The following is a 19,919-nucleotide window of genomic DNA, read 5'->3' on the forward strand; positions in this document are numbered from 1 at the left end:
GACTTCGGATTTGCCCATTCGTCCTCCGCGGTGTAAATGGCTGATTCCGTGCACATGACTGACACATCCATTGCTGTCTGCTCTTTGCGAGCTCCAGCAAATTTCGATATCGTGGCGGCGCCATTGTGGTGGATGGAGGTGTACAGGAAGCGTGTGGTTGGAAGATGCACGAAGCGGCAAAGCTCTAGAAGTGATGTCGTCAAGTTTCATCGCGGCGAATCAAAGTCCTTGGCGGGAAAGTTCGACAACTCGAGCCTGCATCAGACTTCCTCTCGACTTCTTTTCTCCAACGGCCACCTGAAGGTTACATTCATAGTATGATCTGAAATCAAACAAGGGTCTTTTTCAATCAGGCGACTCAAATTGAACATGCGACGATCAAGATGGCATCGAAATGTGGCGTCTGCCTCGACAAGGACTCGAAATACAAATGCCCCGTCTGCGAGCTGAGATAGTAAGACCGTCTCGGACAAATCAATCTGATCAAGCACTAACATGGACCCAGTTGCTCCCTGGCATGTTATAAAACTCATAAATCAACCCATGAGAACGACAATGCTGGCGAAGAGGGCCCTGAAAAGAAATTGCCAACACTTCGAGATCGCCCAGGAACGACTCAGCGAGCGCCGAAAGTTGACTTCACGAATTTCGAGGCCGACAAGGACTTCCAAAGGCTACTCGCCCGCTATCCGCTTCTCAAGGTTCAACTGCAGACCATCTACGGACTCACATTGGAGCCTGGACCAGACGAAGCTCGTTCGTGGAATAGACGGCCGCTGCCTGGTTTTGCGCCTCCGAGCTTCATTGCGCGCGGAGGGCGAGGACGTGGCAGAGGGACCGGTAGACGTGGGATGAATGATCGAGGTGGCAGAGGTGGCTACGACAATGCATCCGAAGAACGAGAGCGTGGTCCTTGGACGCAGGCGAAAGGAGACAAGGAGGCTGTTGGTGTGCTGGCGAAGATGCGGACGGGGAACGTGGGCGGCGAGGATGTGGCGGAAGGCATGAAGGAGTTCATTCAATTGTGTGAGATGAAGTTTGCCTCGTGACATTAGGGAATGTTATATCTTGACGAGTCTACGAACTGGTGGCCCCCACGGCATGTGGAGTGGGATGGGAGATGATGGTGGGGTCGAGGGTTCAAACACTCGAAGCTCCCCGCAGTCAACCCTCACCTCAGCCGCCAGACTCCCAGACCTCCTCCAACAATCCACTTTTGTCACCATCGTCCATTAAGTATCTAGCACTCTCCCAACATAACAACCATGGCCGCCCGCAAACCCACCGCCAACCAACTCTCCACCGACCTCCCAGGCCCCACCGCCTACCTAACAGGCCACAACAGCAAAGGCGAAGCCGTAGTCCACTCCGCCCGACCCGTAGAATGGGAAACCTTCGACAACAACCAAATGGCCATGCGCGTAGCCTACACCACCAGCTTCCCGCCCGACCTGAACAACGACGCCGACGTCGCCGCCCACGAAGACAAGCTCGCCTCGGGCAAACTCGGCCTTGTCACGGCTGGCGGCACCGTGCTGCGGTACGTCGACATGGCGCCCGAGTATGAGTGCATGATGCATCGCACGCAGAGCGTGGATTACGGCATTGTGCTCGAGGGGAGCGTGGAGAGTATTCTGGATTCCGGGGAGAGGCAGTTGCTGCAGCGCGGGGATGTCATGGTGCAGAGGGCTACGATGCATGCTTGGAGAAATCCGAGTAAGACCGAGTGGTCGCGGATGATTTTTGTGCTGTGAGTTTCATCTTTCGTGCGGAGTGTAGATTTCGCTGACTTGACATCTCACAGGCAGGACTGCAAGCCGCTGTTTGTTGGCGGGCAGCGCTTGGGCGAGGATCTTGGGCCAGGCAAGGATTTGTTGCCGCCGAGTGGGAATGATCAATAAGAACGCAATGCAGTATAGATATCAATACGCTATGCATTGCCAGCTCAATGAGCAAATCTAAAGTCTAGCCTCTTATTTCCCTGGTCCCGAGTGTTGGCAAGATATTGCCTTCTCGCCTCCTCCGACATATTCAGCCATATGCGATCTCGGCGCTTATTCTGGACGACGTAAAACCATTTCGTGCCCACGAATAGAAAGATATTGTACAATGCCACTCCCATCAAGATCTTATTGCCGCGAAAGTAATATGGGGCATCGTCTTCTCGGTAGATCTGGGAGATAATCAGTACCAATTCGTCTCGAAATTTCTCAGCTATGGTCAACTCACATTCGATCCAATGATGTTCGACGCCTGGATGCTCATGTTGTACAGCGCAGCCGAGACAGCCCTCAGTCTCACCGAGCCCGAATTGCGACTCGCGATGCCAACAAGCATTGCGTGGACGTACGGTTGCGCGAAAGCAAGAACAGTGAGGAACCAAACGGTCCAGTGATTGCGCGGCACCGGAAGCAACTCCAATGCAAGCAAGATTGGCAAGATCCAGAATTGCGAGATGGTAGAGAGCAAGAAGCGCTCGTTAATCCATTCCGATACGCGAGTGACTATGAGCAGGTTCATCATCCAAAAGGCGTACGCGGGGATCGTGAGCAAGTTGACGGTGAAAGTGTCGAAGCCGGCGCCGCGGAGGGTGAGCGTCATGTATTGCGCTATAGGCTCGACCGGCATTTCCCACGAGAGACCGATAAGGTAGATAGGCCAGAGGTGGTAATCGGTGAGACAGTGCCAGATCATGGATGGTGTGAGGGCTTCGCGATTATGCATGTCGCCTTTGCTCGGGTCGTCGCGGAGGATGCGGTTGACCATGATCTTTTCTTCCTCGACACTGAACCACCCCCTTTCTCCTCGGAATTTGGATGCAGTTTGCGTTGGGGAGGGCGGGAGGTAGACGTAGGAGATGATGCCTATGGAGCCGGTCAGGATGCCTTCGAGGGCGAAGAGCCATCTCCATCCTGCTATTCCGAGAACTCCGCGCATGTGAAGGATGCCGTATGCAATGAGCGCGGAGATCATATCGGATAGTTCTTTGGTTAACCAGAAATAGCTGAGGCGGATGGGTAGCTCGGTCGAATTGTAGAAATAAGACAGGTAAAGGACGACGGTAGGAATGAAGCCTCCTTCACAGATTCCGATAAGTGCTCGAGTAATCCAGAATGACCATTTCCCAGAAAGCAGCGATTGAAGACTGGCGATCACAGACCAAGCGACCATCTGCATCGGCAACCAAGTATCGGGGCCTAGTCGCTTGGACACAAGCTGTGATGGCAGCTCAGCAAGGATGAACGCGAGGAAGAAGATCGACTGGCCGTAGTTGTATTCGTTTGTCGTAATGTTGAGGTTGTCGAGCATATCATCGGAGAGTGCCTGGTAGATATTGCCTCTGTCGACTTGCAGGGCGAAGAACATGACGCAGATCCATATGCAGATTCTTCGATCAATCTGACCTCATCATTAGGTGGGATATCGATTTTCCTGGTTTGGATCGACTTGCCTTGCGAACAACTTTCCGTTCCTGAGCCGGCGTCCATTGAAACTTGGGATCCCATCGATGCCTGCCTTCGTACGACTCGACAGGTTGGTAGAACGTTGAGAGTCGGTCATCACCGGCAGCTTTTCGTCCAGGTTTCCGTTCTCGTAGCTGGGAATGACCACCTTCCACCATGTCGTATTCCGAAGACGTCCTTTCGCCAGTGGATCCTCGAGGACTGACTCCATCGTCCTCCAGCAAGGCGTCGAGTTCGTAGTTCGACTCGTCGGGCTCCATACTGGCCGTGTGCGCCGGACGGTAGCCTCGAGGCTTCTAGCATTCGTAGTGTCCTCGACTCTAGGCTCAAGAGACTCTCCAGGGGCGGCGAGGCTTCGTTCCGCATGCAAGATTTAATCAATTGACAGGCGCCAAGATCCAGCCAATGCAGAGCTCATGATATAATTGCTTGGCCTTCTGATGGCCATCTCGGTTCGATCTGACATCAGCGACGAAGTCGAGGAAGCATGAGATCAGAGGCACCGTTTTTGGCTGATCGGGGTGAGCACGCCATGAGCGCGTCGCCAGGAGGCCGCGACTTTCGGCACTCACCCTGTGCGAGGCTCCATGAGGCATACGCTCCCTGCGGCTCTGCGTGAGCAGTAGTTCGGTCGCGTTTCTGTAGATGCAATGGATGTGTAATCCATAAGCAATGCCCATTGATCGGTTTCGCAACGGAAGTAGCCCGACATCAAACCAAAGTGCTTCATTCCAGCGACTCGCGCCCAAGACTTTTGTCATCCTACCCTCTACGACCCACAGCAGGCCTGACCTCACCTCACTCCAATCTTTGTGTTTTTGCCACCACCAAGAAACCAAACACAACCAATATCCCATCAAAAATGTCTAAATCAGCCCTCACGGCAAATTACAACTCCCCAGACACAACTCACCTCTTCACATCCCAGCTCCCCTCCGAGTCAACCGACACCAAAACCCAAAGCGTGCAAGAAAAGACAGAGTTTCTGCAGGCTTTGCGAACCGGGATTTCCCAAGTTCAAGGGGATGTCAATGTCTTTCTAACTAAGCGGATGGAGGAGGAGAAAGCTGCTGCGGGTGCTCCTAGTGGTACAGCCGCTTCTGCACGCGAGCAGAAGGAGGAAGAAATGTATGGCGAGGAGGATCCGGAAGGTGATGATGCTTGATGAGAAAGAAAAGGCTCCTGGGGAGGCGGCACTACTGATGCATTCCACGGTCTATCCAACTTTCTTCTGCAGCGGATATCAAACACTCCGGAAACAACCAAATGACGACTCATTACAACCCGGCGGCGTACATCAGTCCATATCCAAGGGTAATAATCACCACATACGCAATCACACTGCTGGGAATGCCTCGAGTGAGGAAATGCCGGACTTGCAGGTAGCGTTGGCCGGTCTGCGAATCCTCCATCATGATGGCCGCTACGAAGTTCACGTCAGCACCGCATGATTATCAACGGAAGCAGGGCGCAAACTTACTCATATTCGGAAAGCCGGAAGTCGGCAACCCCATCGCGGCAGAAGCCATCAGGACCGATCCCATCACCAGCAAGTTCGGATGAGGATCACTCATGCCCTCGCCAACTTGCTGCACGAGAGGCAAGATAATCAACGCCGCGACAGTATGGCTGATGAACGTCGCTACCACTGCTATCAGCGCGGCGAACACACACATCACGCCGTACAGACTCAGCCCTTCCACTTTGCCGGTGATGCTGGTGGCGATGGTGTGCAGCAAGCCTGAGCTGTTGACTGCTTTGCCGAGAGCCAGTCCACCCGCGGCGAGGATGATGATGGTCCAGAGGAAGTTGTTGAAGTCTTCTTTCGTCAGGATGCCGGTGCCGAAGAAGAGAGCGATGGGGATAATGGCAATGACACCCATGTCGCCAAAGAAGCCTTCCAATTGGTGGCTGAGGCACCACAGGACGATGGTCGCGAGCGTGACGATGGAGATGAACCATTGGATTCCGGAGAACTTGTCTCTCATCGGCCGGATGGGCACGATGGTCGTGTTGCGGCCTGGGCGGAAGGTGACGAGCAGTAGCAGCCAGATGAAGATGATGGTGATGATGCATACGGGCAGGGCGATGAAGAACCATATGCCCCAGCCTGGCTGCGGGTTCATGTTTTGAAGGGCGATGAGGTTTTGCGGCGAGGCAATTGGAGACGCTGCGCCGCCCATGTTGGAGGCCAGTGCGATGCCTAGGAGCAGCGCTTTGGACATGTCGCTGTCGGATGGGAGGTTGCGGAGGATGGGCTGCGTGCCGTGCGTTAGTCACAACCCAATCCAATCAAGTACAATCACGTCCTCACCTGAATAATACTAAAACACAACACCGGCGCCGCGACATTCGAAATCCACATGCTCGCAAACGTCGCGACGCCCATGCTCGTCAGCAGCACCGTCCGCGGCTTCGTCCCGGCCTTGCTGAGCACAAACGTCGCCATCATCTTGGCAATGTTGTACTTGCTGAGGGCGGCGGCGATGGTGAAGCCTCCCAGTAAGAGCATGATGACGGGCGTCCACATGGCGGAGAAGATGTAGCTGGTCGCTTGTTTGGAGGTGAGGCGGTGGTGCGGCTTTGCGTCTTCCCGCACGACTTGCAGGATGACGACGAGGAAGGGGACGAGGAGGGAGGTAACGAAGAGGGGGATGGCCTGGGGGTTTGCGTTAGTGGAGGTTGGGGAAGGGTGATCGGGAGACGTACCTCTGTTGCCCAGAGCAAGCTCACGAATACGACCAGAGCAAGACAGTTTTGTTGTTCGGGCTTCTCCATAGTCGGCACGGCGAGGAGCACCGCGAAGACGACAATCACAGCAACGAGCACCCAGAACGTGCCGGAAAGGAGGAACTTCGGACACTGCGTCCTACCCAGCGGCGTGAGGACTTCCTTGAATGAGCCGTCTTGCTCATCGCCCTGCAAGCGTGCTTTCTTGGGATCGTTCGCCTGCCCTAACATCGTATTCCGAATGCCCAGATTCGCAGCTTGCGCTTTGCGCTCGATGCCAATCATCTCTCGCCAGACCGTATTGCGCTCCCACACGACGTGCTCGCGCAGATGTAGGCGAAGTTCCTGTCGTGCGCTGTCCACATCATCTTTGGTGACGATCGCGGCGTATGCTTTCTCGATGCGCGTGAGATTTTCGGACAGATGATCCATCGTGCTCGATTGGAAGGGGTAGGCTGGTTTGACATTGGCATTAACGTAGCGCGCCTTCAGGTTGCGGTCGAGCGTCTTGTCGTACTTCTTCAGCACTTTACTGAAGCCAGTCTCGTTGAGCTGGATGAAGGAGCGCAATTCGCAGACGTTGACGTAGAGATTTACAATGCGCTTCTTCAGCGTGATGCCCTCGTCATACAGTGCCTGCAGGAGGGTGTCGTCTCCGAAGTCGTTGAAGGCTACACTTGGCCTCCGTCGCGACAGCTCGGGCGACGTGGGGAGATCTTCAGAAGTGCGATCAAGCTGCTCTCCGCTCGCCAGGTCTTTGCCTCGCGTAGCCTGCTGGCGGTCGAGCGTCTGGCTTTTGCTCAGGGATGTGCGCTCATCCTCGTCCTCGCCCTCACTATCGTCCTCTTCGGGGATCGTGCGGTTCTGACTGCCCATTGTGGACGGTCGACGTCGCTTGGGAGGCATTTGAAAGCTGCGAAAAATGCTCTGTTGTCGTGCGCGCGCCCACACACTCTGCCTCCTTACACCACCCCCCTCGCCATCCCGCTCGCCCTCTTCATGTTCCGCCTCGAACTCCTCTACATCTTTCAACAAGGCATCCACCTCGCCATAGATCTCCAGCTCTTTCATGCGGTAGAAGCCGCATATCTTCTCCAGCTCGTCATCCAGCTTGCGCGAGAAAACCTTGTCTGGGTCCTGGATGTCTCCATTGGTCAAGAGGGGGGATGATTCGGCATCGTGGCTCTGCGTCCGCTCCAAGTTGGCTTTGGCATTGACTTGCTTCTCGAGCTGGTAAATTAGCTTCTTGAGATTAGAGTAGGCGATGTAGTGCGAGGACCAGTCGGGCACGGCATTGAACTGGATGCTGTGGGAGAACTTCATGTCGGCTTCGAGGAGCTGGCAGAGCTTCTGTCGGCGACGGGTACGTGCGGCAGGGGTGAGTCGAGGCTTGTCACGCGAATAGGAGACACCGTCAAGGTTAGCGGATGGCGGTAGGAGCGCTGCTAATTCCACGCCGGCCTCGTCTGCGTAGGGTGGAGGGGAGTAATGGTGGTCAGGAGTGCCGCGGCGCCATCTCCTCCTTGAGTCCAGGATTGCGGCCGGGTGAGTTGTTAGGGGGAGAAGGGCGGAGGAGATGCGAATCGTGCATCCCCACTATCCACAAACATCGGTGTGGGGGGTTTTGGGTGAAGTCGGGTGGATTTGGAGGCGGCGGTTGGGTCGAGAGGTCGGCTAGAAATGCCGAGCCGGGGTGAGGAGGAATGGCGCAAGTGCTGGAAGCCGCGCTGGGCCGTGCCTTCCTCTTTTACCCAGCTACATCTTCTTTCTTGTCAATGATCATCACTTGTCACTTGCCCATCGTCTCTTCCTCGCTGATGCATACCTCGCAGGTTCCATGCAGACGTGATGATGTGAGTTGGCTCCACTCATGAAGTCCGTCGAGGTGAGAAGGAAAGCTAGGTAGTTGAGTGAAGCTGTCTACTCTGCTGCTACCTTCTCTACCGCACTTTATCATCCTGTTTCTCTTGCTCGCATCAGCTTTATCAGTATTCTCTGATCTCAATCGCAAAATGACTGAAGAAGATCCTTCTCGGGATTACTGCTTTGTTCAGGCCTCAATTGCACAATCTTTCGCACAGGCCGTCCTCGAAGGAAACGGTGTCTCCGCCGAACATGCCGCAACAATAGCCCGTGGTCTAGTCGCAGCGGATCTCCGAGGCGTCGATTCTCACGGCATCAATCGACTCCCGTCATACTGCGAACGCATCCGCAAAGGAGTCCTAGATGCCAAAGCGGAGCCAACCCTCCACGAAGTCACGCCAGTAGTGGCCCAGGTCGACGCGCACAATGCTTTCGGTTTTGTCGCCGCACATATGGCTATGGAAAAGGCCGTTGCCATGGCCCTAATCTACGGCATAGGGATGGTGAGCGTCAAGCACAGCAATCACTTTGGCATGTCGGCTTGGATCGTGCAGCAGGCCATCGATGCGGGGATGATGAGTTTGGTCTTCACCAACAGCTCTCCCGCGTTGCCTGTATGGGGTGGCAGAGACAAGCTGATGGGAGTCTCGCCTATAGCGTGTGGGGCGCCTGGCGGGAAGGCTAAGCCTTTCATCCTCGACATGGCTCCGTCGGTGGCGGCCAGAGGCAAAATCTACAAAGCACAGCGGCGAGGAGAGAAGATTCCGGAGGATTGGGCGTTAGATGCCGAAGGGCGTCCAACGACCGACCCTGCTGCCGCACTTCAAGGCGTTATGCTACCCATGGGCGGACCCAAAGGCTCAGCGCTGGCAATCATGATGGACCTCTTTTCCGGAGTGCTTTCGGGCAGTGCTTTTGCAGGTCACGTTACCAATCCATACGATCCCAGCAAACCGGCAGACGTGGGACACTTTCTTGTGGCAATCAAGCCCGATCTTTTCATGGGGTTGGAAGAGTTCAAAGAGAGGGTGGACTATTTGTATCAACGATGCGTTGGGTGCGAGAAGATGGCCGGCGTCGATCGAATCTATTTTCCTGGAGAAATTGAACAGTTGACGGAAGAGAAGAGGCTGAAAGAGGGAATTCCGTTCGTGGAAGCGGAACTTGAAGCCTTGAATCACGAGGCTCGAAAGGTTGGTGTGCCAGACATCTCTCGTCGGCTCTGATATCTCGAGATTGCCTGTCAGTTGAACAGCTTCTTGCATGATCTTAGCTGTCCGCCTGAACAGCTCCCCAACTCGGCCAACTTGCTACAGCTGCAAATCCTTACGGCCGTAAGCCTTCCCCTTCAGGCTGGACGGTCCAGCTAGCGTCGAGACCAGGATGCACTGCAGATGCACGAGATGCGCGCCAATCTCGAGATCGCCGCGGAGCTAAGTGCGCGTACCAGCTAAGATCATCTGCTATAAACACTCTCATTCCACATCGACTCCATTCTGGCGATCCGCATCCGCGTTCCCTCGCATACCACCAACCCCTCAACTCTACGATGCGTTTCTTGCTCTCTACACTCTTGGGCCTTGTATCGCTGGCAGCGCTCGCTTCATCAAATGTTACTGTCGAGTCGAGTGTCGAGTGTCACACTTTCTACGGAAGCAAGAGGACGACGTGGTGGCATACTTCGCAGACGAGTTCGGAATGTCACTCTGTTTCTACCTCTACAGTCACAAAGACCACGACACAAAGGAAGCCGGCAGTGACTACAACACACCTCACGACCATAACCATCGCCGCACCTGCATTCACTAGCATAACAACGACTACTGCGAGCGCTACCTCGATCACAACCACCACCTCAGCGTAAGCTGCCGACTTCCGCTCTTCCCCCCACTCGCCATGCACTATTCTTGCTCATTCATAACATGACACAGGACCATAACCACAAGCAGCGTTACTTCGACATCGCTCGTTACATATTACGAGATTATGGGAACACTGCCGCCGAGCAATGCTCCTGGTCGCCGTCGCACAGCGCCCCCAGCACCACAAACGTTGCAGCAGGAATGCCAATGCACGGTCTGGGAGTGGCACTGCACTCCCTGGGTTTCTACCAAGACAAAGACCCAGACTCACACCCAGGCTGCGTCGACCGTAAGTCATGTGAGCCCTTAACGACCACCACGCTGTTCTGAGCTGATGAAACCTTGCTTCGCAGGCCACTGTGACCTCTACAATCACTGTCAGAACCACTCCTACGGTCACCAAAACTTATACTGCATGTTACCTGAGTCTGCGAGGTTCGGCTACGGCACAACTATTCTGACGACTCTACAGGTAACGACGACTTCGACTTCGACATCAACGGCTGTCAGCACATCCGGCAGCATCACGACAGTCTCTACTACGACATTTACCGTGACCCGAGTTTTCTCCTCGTTTCTCATCCTTGCAAGCAATGACCCTGAGATACCAGATGGCTACACGCTGGGCGACAACAACGGCCAAAGCCAATTCCAGAGCGGCAACACCGTCTGGGAACTCGATCCGTCCAACGGCCAGCTGTACACGCCTTCCACGAACGCCGTCGCCAACGCTGCTGGTACTGGTGGACAACTCAGCTCCGTCTTCCTGTTACCAAAGTTCTTGCTCGGCATGGATGGAGAGCTTGGAGATATCTGTGATTGCTCCATTGACGGCCTCACGTTGGTGCTTCGCTGCAACTGTGATGGCGATACGGTCTTGCAAACCGATGATCAAGACTACCTCTACACTGCGGGCTCTCTGAATAGCGGCTACGATGCGGTGACCTTAGTGGTCCAGCCGCTGTTGAATTGATGAGTGTGTGGTCGATGGTGAATTTCACGAGCTGCGAAATCGGAACATGTGGTCGTAAAGACCTGGCGTGTTCACTCCCCCTTTGTCGAGAGTGACATTAACCTCGTACACTGCGGCACCAGGCCGCCGCACCGGGTGAAGAGCGGGCCAGGGAGATTCATTGGCTCGACCCCGTAGTCTCCGCGTGACGATACAAGCTGCAGTGGACAAGCTTACCCTCACACACACGATGCTGCAAGCAGACCGACCAATGGCCAAGCTCGTCACTCCGCGGGCAGATCAAGATCGATATGAAAGTCATGCCGCGACAAAGTGACCTGCAATGCACAAGCTTAACGCCCACACGGCGCTGCTTGTCAAAGCAAAGGGTGGACATGAGTGGCCAGATTGGGAGCTCCGCGGGCAGATCTCCCTGGTACAAAATTACAGCGCAACGCCAGGGCCAGATTGGGACATTGCGGCTGGGCTAGTTATGCATGCAAGCAGCCCGCCCGCCCATAAGTTATTAATTGGATAGCCCCTGCAACGTTACGGCCGTATGATTTTGGTACATCGGCCGCGGAGCTCAAGTATCGGATGTATATGATGTCGTCAGCGACGAAAGGGGACGCCGACCGCTTCGACTGCTTTTTGTCGCCCTCGCTTTGCCCAACATGCGTGCCACCACGATCCTCTTCGCCCTTCTGGCGGCTGTTGCTACCGCTTCCGACAAACACCTCTGCACTAAGACCGTTCATGGAAAGACGAAAACCGTGACCAAGACGTCTACCACTTACGCTTCGTACGTTCCATCTGTGTTGTTCGCTCTTCGTCTTGTTCACCTCTTACTGACGTCTACCAGCACGACAACTCTCTCGTCTACTATCACTAGCGGGATCATCACTTCGACAACCACCACCACCACCACTACTCCGGCTTTTCCTCTCAATAGCTGCATCGCGCCTGCTGATGTCCCTAAGAAGCGTGAAGCCCTTCCCAAATGGAACACGTGGCGCCCTGACAAGTGCTGGGGTACTACCACAGTCACCAAACCGGCGGCCACGAAAACAGTCACGGTCACAGTGTCTGCCGTGTCTACTGTGCAAAAGCCTACGACCGTGAGTTGGAATACGGCGAAATGGCGAAGAGCTCTCAGCTGACAACATGCCAGGTTCCATCAGCGACGACAACGTCAATCGTCACGTCCATCGCCACGGCCGCCGTCTCGAGCTTCGCCGGCCCCTTCCTAATCGTCGACCCGACAGATACAACCTACTTCACCCTCGAAGAACTGGGTATCGACTCCGCATACGTCTCCCTCCAACCGCTTTCCGACGCCAATTATTTCTCGCTTCAGGACGGCAGCCTCACCGTCGAGGACAGCAGCAACTACGAGCTCTATGCAGACCCGGCATACGCCACGATCGCCGACGATTATATCGGCGGCGAGTATGGACCCACCACCGTGTTTGCCTTCAACACTACGGATTATCAGGGTGAGACGGCATTGTCGTGCTCCATCACGCAGAACAGCGATCAGACGTGTCCCTTGACGTGCACGGGGAATGGCGGCAGCCAATTCTACTACTGCCCTTCCGCTGCAGATGGTCCTGAGCCTACTGTTCTTCTTGGTCCTGCGAACACGGCTGGGAAGAATTGTGGATCGACGCCGGTGCTGTTTTCGGCATTCGTTGTCGGGCCTGAGGTTTAGGCTGGTTTCTGATGGAGTGTTCGAGGAGGGAAGAGCGTCTATCGCCAATCACCGTCTCCGGGCTGCTCAAGACTTGCGTTGCTGTCTAATCATCAAGGCCAGTTCTCCAATTTCATACCTGTTTTGTTTTTTCGATGCTTGTATTTACGAATCAATGGAGGGCTACGCTTTGCATGACGAGACGCGACGCGTTGACAGACTTGCTATAACATGTTCATTTGCAACACGCTTCCCGGGGAGCGCAAATGGATGCACGAAGTAGATGTTCTTGGACAATCCGAACCATTTCGAATTGGATCCGACGCGAATGGGAGAATGGTTTAAGGGACGAGGCTGCGATTTATGCCTACTTTATGCATACGACCAGGTCGGCACCCCGCAGATCGGCCCCGGCCGAAATTGCATTGGCGTCTCCGCGCGGTGCAACATGCAAACACCGCATTGGGGAAACTCCAACCCCTCGGAACGTTCTTCAAATCTCCGCATACGAACGTGGCGTCTGGCGATTGGGTGACTGCGGAAGTAAGGGTTGAGCAGTACGAGGTATAAGATGCGGTGCATAACGATCGAACTGGAAGCAGCATTGCCTCGACTGTTTCTCCTTCACGCTTGTTTTCCTCATCGTACGTTCGTTGTCCAGCATGCGTTCCACCGCGTTCCTTTTCAGCCTTCTGGCTGCCGTCGCCGTGGCATCGCCAGGCCGCAAACATCACCCTCGGCATCACCATCATGAGCCTCATGGCCACCCGTACCGGCCTGTGTGCACGACGACCGTCACGAAGGCGCAGGGCACCGTGACTTCGACTGTCTATACCGGGTATGGGTTCTCTCCGTCAAGGAAGCCTACCTCCGCATCTCTGTCGTCTGTCTGACAGTCGCTACCCAGGATATCGAGTAAAATTATCACCATCACTACGGGAACCGCGACATCGACATCGACCACGACCACGTCAACGACGATACTACCAACAATTACGAGCTGTGCGGCACCTTCCGTTGCATCCAAGAAGCGTTCCCTGATCAGGAGCCGAACCCAGCTGGCTACCAGCATCTTTGCTGGAGCACGTCCACCATTACGGTCCATCGACACAAGACGACAATCACTGTGTCGACCGAGTCTACTACTACATCGACCTCTACGGTAAGTGCCAGTGGCTTGTGAGCGACGACTCCATCCGAACGGCGAGGGCTGTGTTCGTCTCCGAATACTGCTGATCAAATCGCTATGTCAGTTTGCTGAAACGACGACGACGACTACCTCTACCGTCACTAGCACTGCTTTCCCATCGACACTTGCGGACTTGGCCGGGCCCTTCATCATTACCGACCAGACGGGACAAAACGCGTTCGCTGTCGATACTGCGGAGCAAGGCGCCCAAGATGAAGATTTCCTCGCCCTTCGAACTCTCGATGAGGGGACCGAATTCAACCTCGTGGCTGGCGCTCTTATCGATGACCCAAGCGTGTTACAAGATGGTGCTGGCGATACCCTCTATACAGATCCTGAATCCGCTCACTCCTTTTTCAACAGCGACACAGTCCAAGGCTTCCTCACGCCACCCACCTTTACTACTGGCACAGCGCTATCGTGCTCGGTTTCGCAGAACCCGAATGACGGGACGTGCCCGCTGACGTGCACGGGTGGCGAGGGTAGCCAGTTCTACTACTGTAAAAGCGAAGCCGTCGAGATCGAGCTCGGCAGCTCGGAGCCGCCAGGGACTTGTTCGACCGCAGCCGATTACTCGAAGATTACCCCTTATGTCGTTTTCGCTGCGTACGCGTGCCAGTATTCCATAGAAAATCCGGGATGTTCATTCGGAGGCTCGAGTAGCTGTAATGCGGAGAAAAGCTCTTGGTGCTCTTGAAATGGGAACGGAGATTTTTGGCGTATCCAGATTGGGATTTCATTTTTACCTTCCACAAGCGCTCCATGTGCTGCTATACCTCTTGAGTCTTGCAGATGAGGCATCCCATGCCGACAATGTTTCTGGGTCAGCTGTGCGGGAAGTGAACGACGGCGAGTGGGAAAAGTTGCCGAGCATACGACCAAACAAACGCCTGCATTCGCACGGCTTAGACGCCGCAAGCGCGTCGCTCTACAATCACCCCTGCACGCACGGGACTTTAGCAAAGACGCCTTGCAGGGGAATGGAGCGCTCGAGGCCTCTACTAATCTCCATGGATGCTGGCGGCGCCATGTGACTGGTGAAACTTTCAGTGCTATATAGATGCAGCGCCCGACCGGTGGGCGTATTGTTGAACTGCTCGGACTTTCCCGACAGCTTCTCGTCGACTGTTGGCAGCATGCGCACCACATTTCTTTTCGCCCTTCTGGCCGCCGTTGCTGCCGCCTCGCTAGACCGCAAACATCAGCATCCGCCTCACTGGCATCAGTCGGTGTGCACTACCACGAAGTATACGTCGTGCGTCCCACCTCATCAACGCCGCTTCTCTCTGCTCCTCTTCCATCTACCCTGCTAATATCAACTGCTTCAGGACGAAGACGATCACTAGCACCCTCTCGACGGGGACTTCGACTCACACGTCGACAACCACTACGACATCCCTCCTGCCAATTGTTAGCTGCGTCGCGCCGACCACTACTGGTGGAGTCGGCAAGCGTGGCTATCGCGGTCGCGAGCACACTCCGCCTCCTCATCACGAGCAATGCTGGAGTACCACTACTGTTTCCCGCGTGTCCACTGTCACATCCATCTCTACCGTAAGTGCTAGCATGCAAATGACGAGGCGATCGAAGAGTCGAAGGGCCGGAGGCTGACAGAATGCCAAACTAGGTTGCTGCGACCACCACCACAAAGACTTCAACCGTTGTCAGCTCCCTTCTAGCACCGACCCAAACCGACTTTGCCGGCTCTTTCCTCATCTACGACCAAACAGGCGCAGACACGTTCTATGTCTTTCACGGCACGTTCGTCGATGTCCTTGCCCTCCAGAATAACGATGACGGAGATGAATTCAGCCTCGTAGCCGGCGCCATCAGTGTTCTCCAATCAGGCAACAACGGTGAAGCCGACGGCGATTTCCTCTATACGGATCAAAACCTGATCGAAGGTGATGGTGTGCTAGCCCTATCAACAGCCGACGCAGCCGGGGAAACTGCGGAGGGAAATGCTGCGACGCTGTTGTCATGCTCAATCTCGCAGAACGCCGACGGAACTTGCCCTTTGACGTGCACAGGAAATGGTGGTAGCCAGTTCTACTATTGTGCCAATGAAGGCAATGCTATCCAACTCGACGGCGATGCTTCCCCTGGGGATTGTGGTAACTACGCGTACACATCGCTTTCGGCGTTTATCGTGTCGGCTCCAATTGCGGCGCAGTGCCCTCGTTCGTTAGAAGGACGGAGTTGCTAGGGGGTTGCTAGGGGGTTGCAACAGTAAGAGCGAGAAGAGACGTTTCTGGTTGGAACGCGTTCGAGGTCTTCGAGAAAGGGGGCTGGTCAGCTTTCATTCCTACTATACATAGCCCTTTACGCGCTGCATCAATCTTTGTTCTATTTACCATTGGACAGTTGCTCCGTGAGCAGATGACGCCGACCTGGACTGCGACGGTAACACGAAAGCGATTGGCAGCCTTGCGGGGCTGCCGACGCGTGCGCTGCTGCCATGCGCTCGGAAATCGATCTGCGACGCGTTGATCCTGCTGTTACCTTCCCCTCGCAGCCGACGTTTCTTGGTCAGCGCGAAAGGATACGAACCCGACAGGCAAACGCCTTCGATCATATCAAGGCAACTGATACAGTATTGGCTTGGCTCGCGGTGGGAAAATGTTGCCGAGCATTGCGTCCATACAGATGAAAGTGCGACACGGCCAGGTTGGATGCACTCTTGATAAGCTTCCGATCAGCGCGCGGATCGAAATTACAGCGGCCAAACAAGCCTTTTGACAGCACGCTTTGAGACACGACGACCAATTCCCCGCACCGCATCGGGACACATCCCCTACCAGCACCTCTCTCCGGGGAAATATCGAGGCGTATATGAGATCTTCATTAATTTCCGCAGGCGAAGATGGCGTTCGTGGCTGGCTGACCGAGTAGCTGTCGGGCTCCAGGCACTCTGGACGGCCATATATCAATCATGCCAGGCCCTGTGGAGCTGGACTGTTTCGACGGCATCTCATCCACACTCGTTTAACCCATTGTACATCCCGCGCCAGCGATTACACTCGTTTATCAATATGCGTCCTACCACACTCGTCTTCGCCCTCATGGCCGCTGTGGCCACTGCCTCCCCGTGGCAGCCCCACGGCCATCAACCTCACCAACACCAATCTATCTGCACGTCGACCAAGTACAAAGGCACCGTGACCAAGACCAAATACACCTCGTTCGTACCCCCAGGCTTCGTCTTTCTTTCTGCATTCCGTTCTCGCTGACGTGTTCCGCTAGGACGACCACCGAGACGTCGACCATCACTACGGGAACGGCAACTACGACTACCACCTCGACTAGCACGAGCATCCCCACGATCCTCACCTGCTCTACTCCGGCGGCGGCAGTCAGCAAGCGTGACAACTCCGGCTACCATGGCTGCTGGACCACGACTACCGTTACTCGTCCCTCGACGACCACGCTCTCGACTGTTAAAACCAAGACGACTAGCACGACAGTGAGTGTACCCTAAAACAGGGAGAATGGAGAGTATCACACTGACAGGGTGCGGTTCCAGGTCGCTTCGACCACCGTCACGATGACCTCTGTAGCTACCGTTACTGGCGTTGTCAATACCTTCCTCGGCCCGTTCCAAATCTACGACACCGCTGCACCAGTGAACAACTATTTCGAGATCACGTATGATAATAACGACGATGCTTACATCACTGAGGCGTCCGACCCCGACCAGGAATACGTCCTCACAGCCGGCGTGATTACTACCGCGGGCGAGAATCTCGGCTTCACGCTTGGTACAAGCCCTACGCAGGCTGGCACTGACAGTCTGGACGCCGACACTGTCTTTGCCTTCGTGGGAACAGCTGTTCTTCCGACCGACGCACAGGACTTGACGTGCTCCATTACCCAGAACGAGGACGGCTCGTGTCCTCTGAGCTGCACTGGGAACGGCGGCTCGCAGTTCTTCACCTGCAGCGACGACCTCAATAATGCCGTCCAAATCGGCGAGGAGGGCGGGGATTGTGCCACCGATGACGCGTATACCGAGGTCACTCCGTTCGTCATTTCGGTGTCAGAGTGCCGTCGTTCGTTGGACGGACGCAGTTGTTAGGAGTCCGGGGTGGTGAGAGCGCAAAGAGGAGAGGCTGTTGATGTTCGTAATGCGGTTTGAGGTCTTTGAGCGGAGCAGATTGGAGTTTCGTTTCTACTGCAGTATACATAATGGTACCGTTATCTTTTCTTCAGCGAATGTACCTTTGCCTCGAGGGCAGGTTGCATCGATCAACACGAAGTAAGAACATTCCGAGGGAGAGACGAGCATCGTGGCCTCGACGCTGACAACGTGACTCGCGACGCGTCGGTGCTGCTGTACTCCTCAGGGGAAACATTATGCTGACAACGACCAGGCTGATTGCCGAGTCCCGTTATTAAGCTTCTGCTCTGCTTGCAGATTGAAATTATGGTGGCTTTCAATCTTCGCATATGCATGCTCTAAGTCAGCCACACGCCGCACCGCATTGGTAAGATGCCATTACGAGGGGCATCTCCTTCAGGGACAACCCGGAACAGTATTTATGCATTCGGGAGATCGGGCACCAATTTCCGCCCTCGATGGTTCCGGGCATTGGTCTGTGGTTGGCTGCCAGATCAACGGCCTCGTATTCTGGAATGGCATACATATTATTAAATGGCATGCACCACGAACGAAATGCTGCAGACCGCTTCCTCTGCTTCTCGTTTCTCTCGTCTGCACATTCCCCAGTTTCGCGCCAACCGCAGCGCTTCCGTTCGTTTCCAACATGCGTCCTACCACCTTCCTTTTCGCCCTGCTGGCTGCTGTCGTTGCCGCGTCCCCTCGTCGGCAGCACCGTCATTGGGGGCACCCTCACGGGGAGCATCCTCATAGGCAGCCCATCACCAGCATCCCGAAGGCGTTTGTACCACCACTGTCGGGCAATCGGGCAAGACAATAACGTCGTGCGTACCCTTGAAATCAAAGCGGTCGCGCTCTTTGCGGTTCTTCACGCTGAAATCGGCCGCTCAGAACGCGAACTACCACCCGAACCATTACTACAGGCACCGTAACCGCGTCGACTGTTACGACCATAACCTCTACGAGTCTGCCCGTCATCACGAGCTGCGCCATCCCTCCGATCCCCGTCCGCAAGCGCGATAACTACCAGCGTACCCCTCATGCGTGCTGGACGACCTCGACTGTCTACGCTCACCACACAACCATAGTCTGGCGCACGTCTACTGTCACGAAAACGGTAAGTGCTTGCGGCATGCCAACGAGGATCGACGGACAGGATGAACTCGGAATGGCGAAGAGGATCCCGCTGATAGAGGTGACTAGGTTCCCGCAACCACAACTACCACGACCTCGACGGTCACTAGCACCGCTACTACGAATGTCCTCGACACCTTTGTCGGCCCCTTCTATATCCAAGGCCCCGGTGCCGGCCTTGGATTCCGGCTATCATCAGCTCCAACATCAGACGGGAACTTCGCTCTCGTCGGGCTCACACCTCCCGAAGATGGAACTGAATTTACTCTCCTTGCGGGCGCTCTCACCGGCACAACCGTCATCTCCCCCTCGGGGCGAAGCGAAGATCCCACCTTGCAACAGCTCTATACCGACCAAAGCTATGCCGCGACCCTAGACTACCAGCCAGACTATTTGTTTGGCTTCACCGCCGCCAATGTTCCCGCAAATGGTAGTGCAACCGCCCTGTCGTGCACCATCTCGCAGAACCCAGACGGATCGTGCCCATTGTCATGCACGGGCGATGGCAACCAGTTCTTCTACTGCAATGGATATGACTATGCGTCATTCGGCAGCGGCACGACTTGCCCCACTGGCGATGGCACGTACATACCGTTTACTGCGTATGCTGTCTCGGATGTCACGGGTGAGATTTAATGCGTGACACCTTGTAAGGGAGGATGGAGGGGGCTACCATTCAGGAAGGAGGTTCGGAGAGGGTAGGCTATTCCAACATCACATTGCGCGCTCCATATCATGTTGTATTGAACAAGGAGCGACAAGAGTGAAGCGTTACAAAAACGCCCAGCCCCAATCTACGCAAGGCTAATCTCCACGAGGCTACGCTAGCGCGGCTCAAAGGCTGATCACCTCCGCGGGCATGTCTGCGCCGAAATTACGATGGCTTGACCCACGCCGTCTTGAGACATGTAGGCGAGA

At 55.1% G+C, this 19,919-nt stretch overlaps 10 protein-coding genes across 10 annotated transcripts; 8 read left to right on the plus strand and 2 right to left on the minus strand.

Annotated features, from left to right (window-relative positions):
- Nucleotides 1-271: 271 nt before the first annotated feature.
- On the plus strand, nt 272-1,909 carry BDY17DRAFT_356557 (uncharacterized protein). The gene is made up of 4 exons (XM_033738281.1): nt 272-454; nt 506-1,026; nt 1,315-1,750; nt 1,805-1,909. The coding sequence occupies exons 1-4, from the start codon at nt 384-386 to the stop codon at nt 1,899-1,901; spliced, it is 1,125 nt and encodes a 374-aa protein (XP_033585723.1). The 5' UTR covers nt 272-383; the 3' UTR covers nt 1,902-1,909.
- BDY17DRAFT_305077 (phthalate transporter) lies at nt 1,910-3,977 on the minus strand. The gene is made up of 3 exons (XM_033734812.1): nt 3,452-3,977; nt 2,230-3,399; nt 1,910-2,173 (listed from the first exon to the last, which is right to left on the minus strand). Exons 1-3 carry the CDS (start codon nt 3,722-3,724, stop codon nt 1,946-1,948), a joined length of 1,671 nt encoding a protein of 556 aa, XP_033585724.1. The 5' UTR covers nt 3,725-3,977; the 3' UTR covers nt 1,910-1,945.
- Nucleotides 3,978-4,241: 264 nt separating this feature from the next.
- On the plus strand, nt 4,242-4,804 carry BDY17DRAFT_50729 (uncharacterized protein). The gene has a single exon (XM_033738455.1). The coding sequence runs from the start codon at nt 4,327-4,329 to the stop codon at nt 4,627-4,629; it is 303 nt and encodes a 100-aa protein (XP_033585725.1). The 5' UTR covers nt 4,242-4,326; the 3' UTR covers nt 4,630-4,804.
- BDY17DRAFT_305079 (SPX domain-containing protein) lies at nt 4,293-7,828 on the minus strand. Its single transcript, XM_033734813.1, has 4 exons — nt 6,174-7,828; nt 5,779-6,123; nt 4,945-5,722; nt 4,293-4,887 (listed from the first exon to the last, which is right to left on the minus strand). The coding sequence occupies exons 1-4, from the start codon at nt 7,515-7,517 to the stop codon at nt 4,742-4,744; spliced, it is 2,613 nt and encodes an 870-aa protein (XP_033585726.1). The 5' UTR covers nt 7,518-7,828; the 3' UTR covers nt 4,293-4,741.
- A 378-nt stretch (nt 7,829-8,206) lies between these two features.
- On the plus strand, nt 8,207-10,892 carry BDY17DRAFT_313722 (Malate/L-lactate dehydrogenase; the record flags this gene model as incomplete). Its single annotated transcript, XM_033735750.1, has 4 exons — nt 8,207-9,254; nt 9,347-9,917; nt 9,989-10,208; nt 10,302-10,892. The coding sequence occupies 4 exons, from the start codon at nt 8,207-8,209 to the stop codon at nt 10,890-10,892; spliced, it is 2,430 nt and encodes an 809-aa protein (XP_033585727.1).
- A 653-nt stretch (nt 10,893-11,545) lies between these two features.
- Nucleotides 11,546-12,582, plus strand: BDY17DRAFT_313723 (uncharacterized protein; the record flags this gene model as incomplete). Its single annotated transcript, XM_033735751.1, has 3 exons — nt 11,546-11,673; nt 11,734-11,989; nt 12,043-12,582. The coding sequence occupies 3 exons, from the start codon at nt 11,546-11,548 to the stop codon at nt 12,580-12,582; spliced, it is 924 nt and encodes a 307-aa protein (XP_033585728.1).
- Nucleotides 12,583-13,034: 452 nt separating this feature from the next.
- On the plus strand, nt 13,035-14,550 carry BDY17DRAFT_50766 (uncharacterized protein). Its single transcript, XM_033738456.1, has 3 exons — nt 13,035-13,399; nt 13,469-13,723; nt 13,815-14,550. Exons 1-3 carry the CDS (start codon nt 13,224-13,226, stop codon nt 14,212-14,214), a joined length of 831 nt encoding a protein of 276 aa, XP_033585729.1. The 5' UTR covers nt 13,035-13,223; the 3' UTR covers nt 14,215-14,550.
- Nucleotides 14,551-16,087, plus strand: BDY17DRAFT_50767 (uncharacterized protein). Its single transcript, XM_033738457.1, has 3 exons — nt 14,551-15,005; nt 15,079-15,304; nt 15,378-16,087. The coding sequence occupies exons 1-3, from the start codon at nt 14,887-14,889 to the stop codon at nt 15,954-15,956; spliced, it is 924 nt and encodes a 307-aa protein (XP_033585730.1). The 5' UTR covers nt 14,551-14,886; the 3' UTR covers nt 15,957-16,087.
- Nucleotides 16,088-16,505: 418 nt separating this feature from the next.
- BDY17DRAFT_356564 (uncharacterized protein) lies at nt 16,506-18,227 on the plus strand. The gene is made up of 4 exons (XM_033738282.1): nt 16,506-16,931; nt 16,994-17,213; nt 17,274-18,005; nt 18,121-18,227. Exons 1-3 carry the CDS (start codon nt 16,783-16,785, stop codon nt 17,823-17,825), a joined length of 921 nt encoding a protein of 306 aa, XP_033585731.1. The 5' UTR covers nt 16,506-16,782; the 3' UTR covers nt 17,826-18,005; nt 18,121-18,227.
- Nucleotides 18,228-18,513: 286 nt separating this feature from the next.
- Nucleotides 18,514-19,804, plus strand: BDY17DRAFT_330844 (uncharacterized protein; the record flags this gene model as incomplete). The annotated part of the gene is made up of 3 exons (XM_033737882.1): nt 18,514-18,647; nt 18,759-18,984; nt 19,071-19,804. The coding sequence occupies 3 exons, from the start codon at nt 18,514-18,516 to the stop codon at nt 19,635-19,637; spliced, it is 927 nt and encodes a 308-aa protein (XP_033585732.1). The 3' UTR covers nt 19,638-19,804.
- Between the last annotated feature and the right edge of the window lie 115 nt (nt 19,805-19,919).

The sequence above is a fragment of the Neohortaea acidophila genome (assembly GCF_010093505.1).
Source record: "Neohortaea acidophila strain CBS 113389 unplaced genomic scaffold BDY17scaffold_12, whole genome shotgun sequence".
In the NCBI taxonomy this organism is placed as follows: domain Eukaryota; kingdom Fungi; phylum Ascomycota; class Dothideomycetes; order Mycosphaerellales; family Teratosphaeriaceae; genus Neohortaea; species Neohortaea acidophila.

Excerpts from the sequence above, each read along its gene's own strand:
- BDY17DRAFT_356557 (XM_033738281.1), top strand. The coding sequence starts at position 384 with ATGGCATCGAAATGTGGCGTCTGCCTCGACAAGGACTCGAAATACAAA. Across the intron at positions 455-505 it reads CCCGTCTGCGAGCTGAGATA|TTGCTCCCTGGCATGTTATA; the intron begins GTAAGACCGTCT and ends ACATGGACCCAG. Across the intron at positions 1,751-1,804 it reads TCGCGGATGATTTTTGTGCT|GCAGGACTGCAAGCCGCTGT; the intron begins GTGAGTTTCATC and ends GACATCTCACAG.
- BDY17DRAFT_305077 (XM_033734812.1), bottom strand. The coding sequence starts at position 3,724 with ATGGAGCCCGACGAGTCGAACTACGAACTCGACGCCTTGCTGGAGGAC. Across the intron at positions 3,400-3,451 it reads AACGGAAAGTTGTTCGCAAG|ATTGATCGAAGAATCTGCAT; the intron begins GCAAGTCGATCC and ends TGATGAGGTCAG. Across the intron at positions 2,174-2,229 it reads CGAACATCATTGGATCGAAT|ATCTACCGAGAAGACGATGC; the intron begins GTGAGTTGACCA and ends ATTATCTCCCAG.
- BDY17DRAFT_50729 (XM_033738455.1), top strand. The coding sequence starts at position 4,327 with ATGTCTAAATCAGCCCTCACGGCAAATTACAACTCCCCAGACACAACT.
- BDY17DRAFT_305079 (XM_033734813.1), bottom strand. The coding sequence starts at position 7,517 with ATGAAGTTCTCCCACAGCATCCAGTTCAATGCCGTGCCCGACTGGTCC. Across the intron at positions 5,723-5,778 it reads TGTGTTTTAGTATTATTCAG|CCCATCCTCCGCAACCTCCC; the intron begins GTGAGGACGTGA and ends CACGGCACGCAG. Across the intron at positions 4,888-4,944 it reads TTCCGGCTTTCCGAATATGA|CGGCCATCATGATGGAGGAT; the intron begins GTAAGTTTGCGC and ends TGAACTTCGTAG.
- BDY17DRAFT_50766 (XM_033738456.1), top strand. The coding sequence starts at position 13,224 with ATGCGTTCCACCGCGTTCCTTTTCAGCCTTCTGGCTGCCGTCGCCGTG. Across the intron at positions 13,400-13,468 it reads ACTTCGACTGTCTATACCGG|GATATCGAGTAAAATTATCA; the intron begins GTATGGGTTCTC and ends GTCGCTACCCAG. Across the intron at positions 13,724-13,814 it reads CTACTACATCGACCTCTACG|TTTGCTGAAACGACGACGAC; the intron begins GTAAGTGCCAGT and ends TCGCTATGTCAG.
- BDY17DRAFT_50767 (XM_033738457.1), top strand. The coding sequence starts at position 14,887 with ATGCGCACCACATTTCTTTTCGCCCTTCTGGCCGCCGTTGCTGCCGCC. Across the intron at positions 15,006-15,078 it reads ACTACCACGAAGTATACGTC|GACGAAGACGATCACTAGCA; the intron begins GTGCGTCCCACC and ends CAACTGCTTCAG. Across the intron at positions 15,305-15,377 it reads CTGTCACATCCATCTCTACC|GTTGCTGCGACCACCACCAC; the intron begins GTAAGTGCTAGC and ends ATGCCAAACTAG.
- BDY17DRAFT_356564 (XM_033738282.1), top strand. The coding sequence starts at position 16,783 with ATGCGTCCTACCACACTCGTCTTCGCCCTCATGGCCGCTGTGGCCACT. Across the intron at positions 16,932-16,993 it reads ACCAAGACCAAATACACCTC|GACGACCACCGAGACGTCGA; the intron begins GTTCGTACCCCC and ends GTGTTCCGCTAG. Across the intron at positions 17,214-17,273 it reads CCAAGACGACTAGCACGACA|GTCGCTTCGACCACCGTCAC; the intron begins GTGAGTGTACCC and ends GTGCGGTTCCAG.